At 47.6% G+C, this 11,827-nt stretch overlaps 1 protein-coding gene across 2 annotated transcripts; it reads left to right on the top strand.

Annotated features, from left to right (window-relative positions):
* Positions 1-605: 605 nt before the first annotated feature.
* Positions 606-1,675, top strand: LOC119359594 (disease resistance protein RGA5-like). Of its 2 annotated transcripts, XM_037625726.1 has the most exons (3): positions 606-724; positions 822-900; positions 979-1,675. In XM_037625726.1, exons 1-3 carry the CDS (start codon positions 719-721, stop codon positions 1,515-1,517), a joined length of 624 nt encoding a protein of 207 aa, XP_037481623.1. In that variant the 5' UTR covers positions 606-718; the 3' UTR covers positions 1,518-1,675. The 2 variants fall into 2 exon arrangements, with proteins under 2 accessions (XP_037481623.1, XP_037481622.1); XM_037625725.1 differs by having other exon boundaries at positions 606-900.
* Positions 1,676-11,827: the final 10,152 nt, after the last annotated feature.

Raw genomic sequence — 11,827 nt, 5'->3', positions numbered from 1 at the left:
GTAGCCAACCGTTTCCTTTTTCCTTTATTGGGTTCTACCAGTGATAAAGATGACAGGAGCATGACAAGGCATTGCTTTCGCAAGCAGGGGACGTCAAGGCAGCTTTGGTCAAACCAGTGCCATCTAGTAGCACCTCTCAACTGCTACAGTACAGACGATCTAGTCACAGCCGCAGCTTTGATCGAAATGACACGCCACGAATCATGTTCCTGGATTCCACACTGATTCGGCAACGAATTTTCAATGGCGCTATGATTGCTTTTTCCTTGAGAGCTCTTATGTCAACACTCCAGGGCACATGTCTATATAATTTGCACATTTCCTCAATTTTTTTACTACTCAAATGGCGGGTGAGATGTCTTGCTTTGTGTGGTTTACGATATCCTTATATGTTTGAATTGGGCAAAGTCTGCGGTGCCAAGTCACATTCTCAAGTTTGTAAACAAAAAATGTCGTTTTCTGAAACTGTCATGCAATTCTTGCCACGGCAGTCATCCGTAGCCCTCGTCAGCGACCAGAAGAACGGAGAAATTTCCATCTCGAAGATAGGAGATGTATATGACCGGTCACCACGACGCGTCCTAGCACAGCCAGCACTATCTATGCATGCGTAGCGCACGAGCTCTACAGCCATACGGGGGACGGCAAAACATTCTTCTCTTGCCTCAGCACATCTTGTTTATTCGGAATCCCTTGAACAGCTGCGACTGCAAACACCATGAGAGTAAGAAGTTCTTGGAGTCCAGTTTATGTTGGCGATGCGTCTGTCTGTTTATCTGTATGTAACTAACACGTCTGAACCGCCGGTGCAAATCTTTCAGAAGGAGATCATCATCCGGATGCAGCCGGGCTCGGACAAATACCACAAGAGAGCTCTCAAGGTGGCCGCCGCCGTCAGCGGTAAGTACGAGCCCCGCGGCTGATCGATTCTTCCTTCCTCTGCATCCGGTGAATTAAACTGGGTGGGTTCCAATTCAGGAGTGGTGTCGATCACGGTGGCCGGCAGGGACAGGGATCTGCTGGTGGTCATCGGCGACGGCGTGGACGAGAGCCATCTGACCAAGAAGCTAAAGAAGGAGGTCGGGGAGGCCGAGATAGTGCAGCTGCGGACGCTACCCGAAGGCACCTCGGCGTCGGGGTATCTGCCGGGCACGTCCAGGGACGTCGTCGGCGGACACTCCCGGTCGCCGTACCACTTGCATCCCACGGACACTCCCGGCCGCGTCACCTACCCGGTCTACGCGCCGTCGCCGGCGGCCAATCCCGGGGCTGCACGGTGGTCGGGAGACCACAGGCAAGCCGAAGCGGGGTACTATCCCAGCGCGTCCAGCCCGTCCTTCTACCACGCGTCGCCCGCGGCCGGGTACGGCGGGTACGGGGGCAGCAGCTATGCAAGCGCGGTGGCGCGCAGCCACCCGGCGAACTACTCCCCGATGATCGAGCGGCACCGGCACGACGACGGGAGCTGGCGTCGGCACCACGGCGGGGGAAAGCCAAGCTGCTGCTCGATACAGTAGCAGTTGTTTCCATCGTGGTGCCAATGTTTGCCGTTTCAAGTACTGTATTTCAAGTGAACCAACCTTGTGGCACTACGATGGAAACATTGGCACTACATTGTGGTGTTCTTTCGTTCATTCGTGCTTCTTCCTTGAATTTGAATTTAGTGCACAAAGTTAGTCAGCGGCTTGTACACCTGAACGAATTTTAAGATAAAGGTGTCATTTTTTTGTGAAAACATTTTTTTCAAGAAAATTTCTAATCTATTCATCTCCAATTATGGATGTACAACGAAAACCAAAAATAATAAAAATTACATCCAGATCTGTAAACCACCTAGCGACGACTAAAGCGAGCCGAAGACGCACCGCCGTCATCACCCTTCCTCACCGGAGTCGGACAAAACTTGTTGTGGTATACAGTTGGGAGGTCATCGTGCTAAGACCCCATAGAACCAACGCATCAAATAAGCAATCTCCACTGATGAAGAGGAGCAAAGATCTAAAGGATCCAACCTAAAGACACACAAACATAGACAAACGACGAACAGATCTAAGCAAATCCACCAAAGACAAATCCGTCGGAGACACACCTCCACATGCCCATTGACGATGCCAGATCCACCATCGGGACAGGGGCTAGGCGGGGAGAACCTTATCCATCTTCAGGGAGCCGCCACCGTCTCGCCTTCCTGAATAGGACACAAACCTTAACAAATCTCGAAGACACATCTAAAAACGGAGTCCTCCCACCGGCAACAGCCGGGATCCACCATGCACCCATGGCTCTAACGCCACTGAAGACGAGGTGGACCGGCGGCGGCATCGGTGGGACGCAGAGGAACCCTAGTTTTTTGGGGAGGAGGTTCATGCCTGAGGAGCATGCCTTGTGAAAACAAATTTGAGCCAGGAGAATTAGAGAAAACCAATCTGTGCTTGGATTGTTATAAGGATAGTGGTATCCTAGTCAATCAGGGATCAAACATCATGTTGCCACTTTGATGTCTTATAAAGATTCAGTGGGAGGCGATGTTTTCATTGGTAGTAGTAATGCTTCCCCACTAGTGGCTAAGTGGTGCGGTGAACAAATTACAGTTGGACAGCTATTAAATTGCAATATTTATATTTGTAACTATGAGCATTCATGGTATAATTTCATAGGCATTACGTCTGTGATAAGTAGATTGTTAATCCAACTGCATCTATTATTAACGTTCCACTCAAAGACCGCGATTCAACATGCATCCCAAAATATTAAGTTTACAAGAAACAAAGCATTGCAATAAGTATGATGGCATAATGTAGATAGCAAAACATCAAGCAATATGACGAGACACCGTTGTTTATCCTTGTAGCAACAATACAATACATATCTTGACCCTAATTCTCACTGGATTAGAGCATCGCAAGATTGAACCCATTACGAAGCATCACTCACTCTAAAGGAAAACCCGTCAAACTTGGCCAAAAAAGATAGATAGATCAGAGAACATGCAAAGCTGTTTAATTATAAAAGCAAGAAAACCTGAAAAGATTTAGCTCTATTCAATGAACAATCTAATCATAAAGTGGCAATTCAACATATCCCAACAAACACACTACTGATTACATCGAATTGATCCCGATCATGTGAGGTAGCTTATGGGAACATGATACTGAAGATCCAAGAGAGAGAGAGAGAGAGAGAGAGAGAGAGAGATCTAGCTACTAATATGGACCATAAGGTCCTAAGGGAGCTACTCACACATGGCCGGCAACAAGGTTGGTGAAAAATCCTTCGGCAATGAATTTTCCCTCCGGTAGAGCTCCGAAACGGACCTCCGGACTGGATCTCCTCGGAACAGAAGCTTGCGGAGGCAGAAAAATTTGAATAAAACTATCTCGGAGGGTTTCTTAGTTGTACGATTTTACGGCGGTGGACTGGAGAAAGACGGTAAGTGTGCACCCATACAGCCAGGGGGCACCAGGTGTCCATGTGGGCCCCCTCGCCTCTTCTCATTGCCTCAAGATGCTTTCTAGAACCTTCGTGCTCCGAACAAAATCGTATTAAATTGGCACGGTATTTTGACCTCCATAGATATAGATTTTTTCTACAAAATCAAAAACATGCAGAAAACAACTAATGACACTATGCACTAAATTGATAAGTTAGTCTATAAAATAATATAAAATGCTATGAAAAGTATTCAAAAGTCATAATATAATAGAATGAAACAACAGAAAATTATATATATACATTTGAGACGTACTCCCTCCGTTCCAAATTACTTGACTCATATTTATCTAGGCACGTTCTATCTAGACACTAAATGTCAGGACCGGATTTTCGGGATATAAATTTCCCAGAAAATGGCCCTTGTGCTCACCAGCCCCAGGATTACTGTTAGCTGATGAGGCACCAAATTGATACAGAAATTCCAAGTAAAGTACATAATATGTAGTACAAGACCATTCTGGCCTATGGGTACAACAATTTGTTTCTAGTGGTTGATGGCGGAAGCGGTTTGCGGATCATCAGCGTCTATGGGACTCCATTTCCCACAGGAACAGCTGACCGGGATAACTCCTATCTTCGCGAGGCTGCTATCACCATTGCGTAGGTTCCGGGGCTGTCATCACAATGCTCCTCTCCACGCAAGAAATCTGGCCAAGACAATAGCCAGGGACAAGCCAGTGAGTATTTTGAATGTACTCGCAAACATTAAGAACACAAGTATAATATAGCCACTGATAATCATGTTTAGAAATATTTATGATCACTTCGTCAGTTATGAAATAAGGTTCATGATGCACGCAAGAAGATCATTCAAATAAAACATGAGTAAACAATCAGGGGGTAGAAATGGAAAGCACCGATCGGGTGTCTGAAGCGACGCCTCGAAAGGATAATAATATGAAGCATGCCTCAGTCGGGCGTCTGAGCGACACCACATAAAGGGCTTATATATAAAAGGAATAACAAGCATGCCACGGTCGGGCGTCTGTGCGACACCACATAAAGGGCTTATAAGTAAATGAAATAACAAGCATGCCACAGTCAGGCGTCTGAGCGACACCACATAAAGGGCTTATAAGTAAATGATATAACAAGCATGCCACAGTCGGGCGTCTGAGCGAGACCACATAAAGGGCTTATATAAAAATAATCACAGTGAATATCCAGGAGGTAGAATCATCCCAGGGATACTCATTGATTCAAATAATACAAATGATTAGACCACAATAATAATAATCGTAATCATCACATGTCACAGATCATAATTAATGTTCTGGTTTAGTAGTTTTTCCTCCGAAGACCGACACTAAGACCGACACTTGACCCATCCCAGACTGTAGTCCTTAACCATGGACACGGCTATTCGAATAGATATAATATCTCTGCAGAGGGTGTACTCTTTACCCACGAGTAACGGATTCCTTTAGTCCATCGGAACGAATTCCGTCTATGGTCTTTTAGTCGAAAACACGCCTGACTCGCACACACCAGCTTAACTTTACTCATGTCTGGAATCACCCATGACACCCGTTAAGAAAAACTCTAAGTGGGGAGGCTACAACCTCGATTAGCATGGGATCAAATTTCTTCGCGCGCTCTAAGGGGTGCCCCCCTCTCGGTCCCAACCGGAAACACCCATGCCCCAGGACCAAGTGGCATGCCTACCGGCTGCAGTCGGTATCTTCCACTATGGCCTCTCTGTACGGTGTGTGCTAGAAAGGGGTTGACAACTTACTGAACCGTACCCTACCTACGGCAGGGACAAGTGGTAGCACGAAACAAGTATGGGGGTTACTGGAATAAGACTCGATCTACGGCCGACTCAGGAGGTTTAAGTATTTCCTGCATGGTTAGCTCAAGAATTATATTTCACATCCATCAGAACGAACCACCGCTCATCATACCTCCCCATGCCCCACCGGTCATAACTGTCTCGACGAGGGACAGCTCGTGTGTACCCAAGACAGAGACTTTCCCGGATCCTTCCCGGTAGGCATGGGAGGCATATGAGGGGGATTTCTATCACAAACATATCAAATGCCAACAACATGAAGTCATCAATATGCACTATGATTATGATCGTATCATCGCATAGCATAACGAAATCTCCGAGACAAGATGGGGTTGAAACCGTATCAACAACGCAAGACAATATCATGACAGGGTTCACAATGCTTGCCTTCAAGTTGTGGAGAGGCAGGGTGCATTCCAAAACTTTTGAAAGTTTTCTTCTCCCTCTCCAAAATCCTATTTTAAATAAATTTGAATTAACACATACTTTAAAAACAGCACAAAAAAGTTGTTTGGAAAATTTTGAAATAAATATGAAAATAAACTAGACAATATTTGGGAAACAAGAGAAAAAGAATCAAGTCATTTGGATTTATATTTAAAAAGATATAGCCAGTAAAAGTTTCAGTCAAACTCTGTTTTTTTAAATAAAACAGAAAAGAAAATGTTTCGATGAGAATACGCTTTCGAAGTAGGGGAGACGTACTTTAGGATTTTGCGCTTCCACTTAAAACCATGCGGGCGGGGCTGGGTCGCTGATACTGGGTCTAGCGGGCCCACTGGTCAGGTTTGGCCAATCGTTCCCCGCCTCCTTCCTCCTCTATCCGAGCCGAGGCAGGGCTCCGACGATCAACACCGGCGAACGGCGGCTTCCCGCGGGCTCCGGAGGGTAGGGATGGATCCGCCAGACCGGGGCGGTCCTCCCGGTGGTTGTTGGGTTGGTGGGGGTGGAGGGAGTCGCCGGCGGCGAGCTCCATGGCGGACGGCAGCTTCGGGTGGATTGGGGCTTTGGGCTAGGGTGGTTCCCCGTCGCAGCTAAGGTCTTGGGCGGCTCCGTAAGATCGAGGGGAAGAGGACGGTGGCTCTGGAGGGGTGGGGGAGGGTCTGGTTGCGACGAACGGCACCGGAAGGCGGCGGCGGCCGAACCGGCCGGAGTCGAGGGAGACGGCTACCAAACGACGATTGCTGGCTGTGGGGGTGGTATGGGGGTGGCCCGAGGTCGCCTGAGTGCTCGGAGGAGCTCGGGGCCTCCTTTTATATCGCAACGAGGCCGGCTCCGCGGCGTTGGATAAGAACGACGGCGAACCGTCGTTCTGTAGTGGCCAGAGCGACGTGGCGGCGACGAGCACTAGCAGACGGGCTTGAGGATAGGCTCGGGCTGTTCTAGAGGGCAGCTGGCGCACGCATGTGGCTCGGGCGGCGCTGTCCATGGCAGTGGTTGCTGTGGCCGCCCGCTTGCTGCCATGGCCGACCTGACGGCGGCGCTGTAGGGCGCCAGGAGGGGGCCAGGGCGGCTCTATGGCGAGGGAGGGGCCGGGCGTGCTGGCTGTGCGAGGGGATGGCCAGAACAAGCGTGGGGAGGCGGTAGTGGGGACGCGGCAACTCGATGCGCGCGTGTGCAAAACGTGCGCTCTGGGCATGCCCAGCGCACGCACGCTACGTGCTCGACGCAATGCTAGAGCATGCCAGAGGATTAGGATGAGGGTGAGGATTAGTAGGCCTGGGTTAGGGTTATCTAGGAGCTTAGTGGACATGTTGGTTGGGTCAGGGGGTCAAGTCCACAATGCAGACTAAAGATCATGCCAAATTTGTGCATGCACTCAAGGTGTTTGACATAATGCCATGTGCATCTAGGCAACTCTTGGGGTGGCCAAACTTTCCAGATTGGGGTCTCTTTAGATGTAGGAGAGGGTGGCAAGGTCATTTGGGCAAAACCGGAAACTTGCTAGTGCAAGTTTTGCAAATCTTCTGTTTTGGACAGAAAGAAAAATGCCTCACTGCATGCACTTAAAATCCTCCAATGGGTCCACTCTCCTGGAGTTAAGGGTTTTGTAGGGTGGTCTTTAAGCAGGAAAAAGAATCATGGGTAAAGGAGCAAGTTAAAATATGGTTCAGTACAAATCATCAAGTTGGACCAAAATGAAAATGAGGTTGAATCACTCAAGTTTTTCAAAGGACATAACTGGGTTTTTGCATAGAGTTGAATAAAATACTCCTATTGACATCCCATAATATTGGTGGAAGTTTTAAAGAAATGTTTAAATAGGTTGTAGTGCAAAATTTCCCACTGGACCAGATTTGAAAACTTGGGGTAGAGCTCAAAATATCCAATGAATGAAATATATTTTTACATAAAAGTGATTTTAAAACATCACATGACATCTCCAAATTTTGGTTGGAATTTTAGATAAATTTATCAAATGGTTGTAGTTCAAATAGAGCTTCAAAACTAATGAAAAATCATTTTAAGGCATAAAGCTCAGAGAGAAATAATTATGCAATTAAATCCACTGATAATACAAATGTTTTTCTTGAGGGGAAAAACAAGTCCAATAATACATTTGGAAAGTTTTTTTCACTTGGGGTAAAAACTCCATAAAAATCAAAGAAAGAAGGGGTTCTGAAATCAAAGAAAAACCAGAAAATGAAAAATTTAATTTTCCTGGCAAAATTTTAATTAATAAAACAAGGTTGAAATTTTGGGGTGTCACAACACTACCCCCCTTAAGAAAAATCTCGTCCTCGAGATTTGCTAAGGGTCGTTTGGAAATATAGTTCATATTAGTTGAAACCGAACAGTTTACTCATAGCACGAACTTGGGTACAACGCATAAGCTACAACACATAAATAAACATAGCCATGACGTTTACAATGAAAACGGTAAGAGGACAGGGTCCTGAGAAAACGTCTCTGGCACTGGGCCACACTCCTCCTCTATCGGGGGAAGTGGATTGACTAGTCGATGAATGCGTCTCTCCTGGTCGGGCCTAAGTGGTCTGCCGATGGTGATCTGAGGATTTAAATCAGCGAGGCTGTGAAGATAACCCATTATCTGCTAGGTCAGACGCTCTTGCACGATGATGTACTGGGCAAGGTTGGCCAGTACTGGGTTTCTCTCAATTCGTCCATCGGGAAAAGATGCTACTTCCCCGGGTGCTGCACGGCTCGGAAAGTAATAATACCCTCGTTCGCTGGCATAGGGTACCGCGAACCGAAGGCGAACAAGCGCTTCATGTGCAGCCGCTTCTATGGCCATCTGCGGAGTCGGCATAGATTTCCCCATGAAGGAGACTTCCGTTGGGTCTTGGTTTGAGTTTACGGGAGGGATGTGCACTACTGCCCAATATTTCGAGGTGGATGAGGTGATTCTCGATTTGAGCAGCTCGTATTGGGGTAGCTGGGTAGAACCCATGGTACTGCAGGTAAAGTCCCACAATATTTTAACAAAGCTACCTGGGGTTGCCTCGGGGGTCCTCAGATAAATGCTAGGGCTAGGCATGGCAAAGGAATGGTTGTGAGGGTTGTGCCCAGGGTGAGGGGTACTTGGCAAGGTCACGAGGTGGCCTCAAGAGGGCTGGGTTATTTACCCCGATGGAGGGCAACTACTTTGTCGGTTCTGCTCTATGGGATCGGGGTCAAAGCCACATATACACACATCTCGCAAAAGCGACGCATTACTGTGGGTGTCGTCGGGGTTGGTTTTTGGTAGCTACGCCCGGAATTAAAAATGCAGACGTACACCAATGCACTCATGCATGGCTACAATTTAAAATAGGGACGCACAAGCAGACAGCATTCCAATATAGTGATACATGGTCACACAATTACAGGGCATGGGGTATACTAAGACTCGGTACTACTCGAGTGACTTAGTCTACCTCGTTTATATCCAAGCGGGCTTGCCTTGAGGATGTCGTGGCCTCGTCACGGTTCTCACCGTCGGGGTTAGCTGGAGGTGGTTGAGGTGCTGCAGGGTCGGGGTAGCGATGATGACCCTAGCGGGGGTTGTTGGCCACAATCCTGATGGAGTGTGTTCCCAAAAGGCGACAAAGCACTTCTGGGGACATCAACGCATTATGGTCGATGGCTGGGGCAGACCTTAAGGACTCGATCGGTTGTCCGAACAGCACGACTGGGCTGTCGGCGCCGGGCTCATCTTCTCTTCTTGCCGGGGCTCGGCGGATCAGTTCTCCACGAGCTGCGATCAGATAAAGGGTGAGTTGATCGAACAGTTCCCCTAGTGCACTTACATAGCGCACCAGATGCAATAATGCAGGATCCGTCTTGTGATCACCGTTGGCAACCTGGGGTGGCCTACCATGCCCGTCATGGCTGGGGTAGTAGTAGAACGTGCGACAGTTAACTTTGGGCGACAAGTGCCGGAGTTGAACTATAGCCTCTCGAGCAGCTAGCTGGATGGCTTGTGGCTCAAAGGAAGTTGTCCTTCCGGTGAACCGGTAGGGGCGTTCTGGCGATAGACCCCTACCATAGACGTGCAAAGTGGCCCAAAATTGACGGCTCTCACCGCTCATGGACCCTTGGTACACAACATATTCTGGGGGCTCTTCTAACGCGAAGGCACGACGGGTGAGGTTTGCTAGCACAGTCACAAAACCTCCAAGGTTGGTTGCTGTGGTCTCATTGTGAACAATGGGTCCTGGCATTTTAGCCCGGTTTGGGGTAGAGGTTGTGCTGTGCTGGGTTGAGGCTAGCGTGCCCTTTTATAGAAAAGGGGGACGGAGTCTTCCTTCGCATGCTTGCGAATGAGACAATTTAGGTGTCGGTCACTGGCGCGTGATCGACAGGCTAGGTTGATAGGTTGGGCACCGACTGCCAAAAGGTGTTGGGACACTGCGTGGTTATCTTACAAGAGAAGCTTGGCCGGGGTTAGGTTAAGGTCTGGTGGGTTGGTTTACCTAGGTTTTTTGACCTGGCTAAGAGAGGATTAGCCAATGGTCAGCCTGGCTCTGATACCAAGTTTGTCAGGACTGGATTTTCGGGATATAAATTTCTCAAAAAATGGCCCTTGTGCTCACCAGCCCCAGGATTACTGTTAGCTGATGAGGCACCAACATGATACAGAAATTCCAAGCAAAGTACATAATATGTAGTACAAGACCATTCTGGCCTATGGGTACAACAATTTGTTTCTAGTGGTTGATGGCGGAAGCGGTTTGCGGATCATCAGCGTCTATGGGACTCCATTTCCCACAGGAACAGCTGACCAGGATAACTCCTATCTTCACGAGGCTGCTATCACCATTGCGTAGGTTCCGGGGCTGTCATCACAATGCTCCTCTCCACGCAAGAAATCTGGCCAAGACAATAGCCAGGGACAAGTCAGTGAGTACTTTGAATGTACTCGCAAACATTAAGAACACAGGTATAATATAGCCACTGATAATCATGTTTTGAAATATTTTATGATCACTTCGTCAATTATGAAATAAGGTTCATGATGCACGCAAGCAGATCATTCAAATAAAACATGAGTAAACAATCAGGGGGTAGAAATGGAAAGCACCGATCGGGTGTCTGAAGCAACGCCTCGAAAGGATAATAATATGAAGCATGCCTCGGTCGGGCGTCTGAGAGACACCACATAAAGGGCTTATATATAAAAGGAATAACAAGCATGCCATAGTCGGGCGTCTGTGCGACACCACATAAAGGGATTATAAGTAAATGAAATAACTAGCATGCCACAGTCGGGCGTCTGAGCGACACCACATAAAGGGCTTATAAGTAAATGATATAACAAGCATGCCACAGTCGGGCGTCTGAGCGACACCACATAAAGGGCTTATATAAAAATAATCACAGTGAATATCCAGGAGGTAGAACCGTCCCAAGGATACTCATTGATTCAAATAATACAAATGATTAGTCCACAATAATAATAATAATAATAATAATAATAATAATAATCACATGTCACAGATCATAATTAATGTTCTGGTTTAGTAGTTTTTCCTCCGAAGACCGACACTAAGATCGACACTTGACCCATCCCAGACTGTAGTCCTTAACCATGGACACGGCTATTCGAATAGATATAATATCTCTGCAGAGGGTGTACTCTTTACCCACGAGTAACGGATTCCTTTAGTCCATCGGAACTAATTCCGTCTATGGTCTTTTAGTCGAAAACACGCCTGACTCGCACACACCAGCTTAACTTTACTCGTGTCTGGAATCACCCACGACACCCGTTAAGCAAAACTCTAAGTGGGGACGCTACAACCTCGATTAGCATGGGATCAAATTTCTATCGCGCGCTCTAAGGGGTGCCCCCCTCTTGGCCCAACCGGAAACACCCATGCCCCCAGACCAAGTGGCATGCCTACCGGCTGCAGTCGGCATCTTCCACTATGGCCTATCTGTACGGTGTGTGCTAGAAAGGGGTTGACAACTTACTGAACCGTACCCTACCTACGGCAGGGACAAGTGGTAGAACGAAACAAGTATGGGGTTACTGGAACAAGACTCGATCTATGGCCGACTCAGGAGGTTTAAGTATTTCCTGCATGGTTAGCTCAAGAA

The sequence above is a fragment of the Triticum dicoccoides genome, chromosome 2A (assembly GCF_002162155.2).
Source record: "Triticum dicoccoides isolate Atlit2015 ecotype Zavitan chromosome 2A, WEW_v2.0, whole genome shotgun sequence".
NCBI classification, from domain to species: domain Eukaryota; kingdom Viridiplantae; phylum Streptophyta; class Magnoliopsida; order Poales; family Poaceae; genus Triticum; species Triticum dicoccoides.
Note: the sequence above shows the minus strand (reverse complement) of the source record. Positions and strands in the feature narration are given on the sequence as shown.